The following is a 3,914-nucleotide window of genomic DNA, read 5'->3' on the forward strand; positions in this document are numbered from 1 at the left end:
GTACTTGAGACGGTTCTTCTCGCCCTGAGCATCTCATTACATCATTGCCCTTGTGCTGATCTGCATATGACAATAAACCTAAACCTAACCTAAGCCTAAACCTAGCAGGTGAGCTGATTGGGTCACATGTTTCAGGTGTGGATGTTTACCTGGAGAAATGAGCGAAAGCGAACAGGTGTTCAAAAGATGAAACCTGAGCACACCTTCCCAAATGTCTTCAAAAGCTAGAAGAAGACTAAATGACTGATCATGAGTTTTACCATAGATCATACACCTGCCAAGTTCCCCCGCAGACCTGACATCAGCAACATCACCTGTGGGGCGGCTGTGGCTGAGTGGTTAGAGCAGTCGTCCTCCAATGCGAGAGTTGGGGGTTCTAATCCACCAGCAGTCACATGCTGAAGTGTCCCTGGGCAAGACACTGAACCCCTCATAGCCATTTATTTACCTACAACATCTCTAAGGTGTCAAGGAGCCGAACAAGTCAAGGACGGACAGGGTGGGAGACGGTCCTGTTGTGATCGCTACAACAACTGACATATGAGTCTGGAGGTCCCAAAGCATGATCTGAACTGAAGAGGCCTTGTGGACTGGAGGTGAAACATCTTCAAGAAGCGACAAGTCCAGTTGCTTCTATGGAACCACTCAGGTCTGCTGTGTCCTGGATGACTCATTATTATGAACCTTTATATGACCAGGCACGTCCCATTGAGATCCCAGATCCATTGAGATCCCAGACCCATTGAGATCACAGATCTCTTCTGTAAGGGAGCAGCCTAACATGCATATTTTGGACTGTGGGAGGAAACCAGAGTACCTGGAGAAAACCCACCCAAACATGAAGAGAACCTGCAAACTCCACACAGAAAGACCAGGTGCAAACCAGGGATTGATCTGAGGACCTTGTTGCTGTGAGGCAACAGTGCTAACCACTGAGCCACCATGCTACCAAAGTTAGGGTTTCCTAAGTTACGTTTACCTCAGCCCCATAACGTAGGGCCGTGGGGTTGAGGTAAGTGTTGATGGGTGTGACAGGTGAGATGTTTTCATACCCTGAAGGGGCTGTCGGGGACGTTGACTTCACCCCAGGTGATGATGAGGGTGTGTTTGATGGGTTTCGTAGGGATGTAAACACAGAAGTAGCTGCAGTCTCCATTATCTGTGATCTGGATGTCGATGGGGAAACCATCTGCATCCTGAACGAACATCTCATTAATCTTCAGGACTGTTTGTTTATTAGGCAGCTAGAAGACAACAGAACTTTGGAGTTCAGACCTGAGCGTAAATGTTCAGCTCTCCTCTGCCAGCTCCACTGGTATCAATGGTGAAGTCAGCGGGTTTGTTGACGATGCAGCCCAGAGGCTCCAGACCAGGTCCGTAACATTTCACCTGAGGAGCAGAGAACACAGCATGTTGTGGTTTACTGGTAAACCTCTGAGAATCAAAGAAAACCAGCGAGGCTCCGACCTTCTCAGGAAACCTGTCGTTGGCAACAGGGAGGACGTGAGCCATGAAGGGGCTGTCCTTGATGTCCTCATCATCACATATGACGTGGATGGCATAGTCGCCCGGTTCAGTCGGCCAGTACCGGACATCACATGACCCGTCGCCTTTGTCATCACACTCGATCTTAGCCTGGGAGGGGCCCTCAATGGAGAAGCCTGCACAAAAACCGAGTCCAGGTTTAGAGTGTGACTGAAGAAGGTCCCTGAAGACAAAGTCTGATCGTATGTGGAGCTCACGTTTTCTGTAAATATTCAGTTTTCATGTTTACAACAAGCAACTTCTTATTGGAAGGTGTTGTTGAAGATCTACGTGATCCCAGTATGTTGATGACACTCTGCTGGTTATTTTCATTAAACTGGTGAAAATAATCAGATTCCATCAACAGAAACTGGAGATCTAGTTTTAAATGATCAGGTTTGTGTAGATTCATCCAGGATTCTGTGTATGTGTTGGTTAAAGATGCAGTTTTCATCTTTTAAACCGCACAAAGCCCCCAGTGGGTCAGAACGTGATCCAAACTGATCTGCAGTCTGGTGCAGGTCAGAAGTTCAAATGGGTCAAACCCTGAGCAGAACCTTTGTGTTGTTGAAACATACCAAGAGTTCCCACTTCTGTGCCAATGGCTTCCACCACAAAGTCGGCGCTCTTCCCCACCATACCGGTCTCTAGACCTGGACCCCAGGCCCTGACCTTCTGAGGCCCGGCCTCCTCGATTACATGGACTTCAAATGGGCTGAAACACAACAACAGTTTATTTGTTTCAGTCACTGAACCCAAAAAATCTTCACAAATGTGCAAACTTTCATCTCTGGAGAACCGCAGGGCTCCATGCTTAGACCTCTACAGCTCTGGTTTTGACTTGGTCAAAGAGTATGTTTTCAACAACGTATGCGGCCTTAAACACAGTAAATATAAAAAACACCTCCACCAAACTGGAGGAGTCACCTGCGTGGGATGCCATGTCCTCCCCAGGTAATGGATATGATGTACTTTCCTGTTGTGACGGGGTAATAATTACACTCAAACACTCCATTTTCCATCTCCAGCACCTTCACTGGCTCCTCCACGCCCTCTGAAGATCAAACCAAGTATCAGCTGGGATTCTCCTGATGCATGCTCAATAATCCAGGTAGAAAAATCCAAAAAAGTTCAATCTGGTCGAATGTCCAGAGGACCAGATTGAACTTTTTTGGATCAGCTGGGATTGTTTCAAATAAAGCTACATTTCAGGTAAGAGTCAATTAATTTGATCAAACGACTTAAATTTAGCAATGTGCACTTTATGAACAAACTTTTTCTGTGGGAAATTCTGTGAATTAATCAATGAGAACAAAACTTACAACCTGTTGGGTGACACTAAAGTTTGGACCCGAATTTAAAGTTAACTAAATAAAATGATTTACAGAAAGTTCTGTCCATTTCAATCAGCTGTTGATTATTAAAAATCTAAATAAAACTGCAAAAACCTGGAAAACAAACATAAAAATTTCAATCTAATAAATGACATGACTTATTTGGTTCAGTCCACTTAATGTGGATTAAATAAGTCCAGTTAACCCGAGTTCATCAGTTTTTATAACTCGGGTTTATCACTTAAATGCTTAACACGTGGAAAACAAACCAAATCTTTCATATCAAAGGTTTGATTTCTGATTTGAGGAGATCAATTAAAACTGATCAAATATTATGTCAGCCAATAAAACAGCTCCATGTGAGATCATCAGCAGAACATTTGTTTCCACATTAGAAGAAAACAAGAATTTTATGAAAGAATAAAATTCATTGATTATCTCTGTAAATCTGACACCAGATTGTTGGAGTTGGGTTTTATAAACTTTTGTAAGCCTTATAATAAGTTCTTAAATCTTAAAGATGGTTTATTCCCTTTAACGTTGGCTTCTGGAGGCTGGTTCTGATCTGATGGTTTCATATCCGACTCGGGTCTGAGGGTCTTACTCGGTCCCTTCACGCTGACTCTCAGCTCCCCGCTGCCGCCTCCTTTGGTGTAAACTTTGAAGTCTGCCACCTCCTTCACCCTCAGGCCCTTCTGCTGCAGACCTCGGCCCAGGGCCCGGCAGGCGTTTGGGTTACAGGCTGTCAGAACCAGACAGAAGATGGGAGTTAGAGCAGCAGACAGAGGTAAACTGATCACAAATAAATCTATAATAAACACGTTGTTTGTTTCAACAGAACAGGAGCAAGAACTTAGACAAAGAAACTAATAGAAGAAGAAAAACATTCTGACATAAACATTTAAATCTGCTTTGACTAAAGGAGTTGTCCGACCCACTCAGAGCTGCTCTCACTCAGCTGATCATCTGCTGTCAGTCACCTGATCGTCTGCTGTCACTCAGCTGATCGTCTGCTGTCACTCAGCTGATCATCTGCTGTCACTCAGCTGATCATCT

The 3,914-nt window shown here is 44.5% G+C and overlaps 1 protein-coding gene across 1 annotated transcript in view; it reads right to left on the reverse strand.

Annotated features, from left to right (window-relative positions):
* The window catches only part of LOC119428422 (filamin-C), a 92,610-nt gene that overhangs the window by 50,027 nt on the left and 38,669 nt on the right, over positions 1-3,914 (reverse strand). Inside the window, exons 10-15 of the mRNA XM_037696103.1 lie at positions 3,463-3,600; positions 2,452-2,578; positions 2,103-2,239; positions 1,468-1,661; positions 1,276-1,389; positions 1,053-1,196 (exon numbers count right to left, since the gene is read on the reverse strand). Of these exons, the coding sequence (XP_037552031.1) occupies positions 1,053-1,196; positions 1,276-1,389; positions 1,468-1,661; positions 2,103-2,239; positions 2,452-2,578; positions 3,463-3,600 (854 nt within the window). The remainder of the gene's footprint in view (positions 1-1,052; positions 1,197-1,275; positions 1,390-1,467; positions 1,662-2,102; positions 2,240-2,451; positions 2,579-3,462; positions 3,601-3,914) is intronic.

Source organism: Nematolebias whitei, chromosome 22, assembly GCF_014905685.2.
Source record: "Nematolebias whitei isolate Nwh7 chromosome 22, NemWhi1, whole genome shotgun sequence".
In the NCBI taxonomy this organism is placed as follows: domain Eukaryota; kingdom Metazoa; phylum Chordata; class Actinopteri; order Cyprinodontiformes; family Rivulidae; genus Nematolebias; species Nematolebias whitei.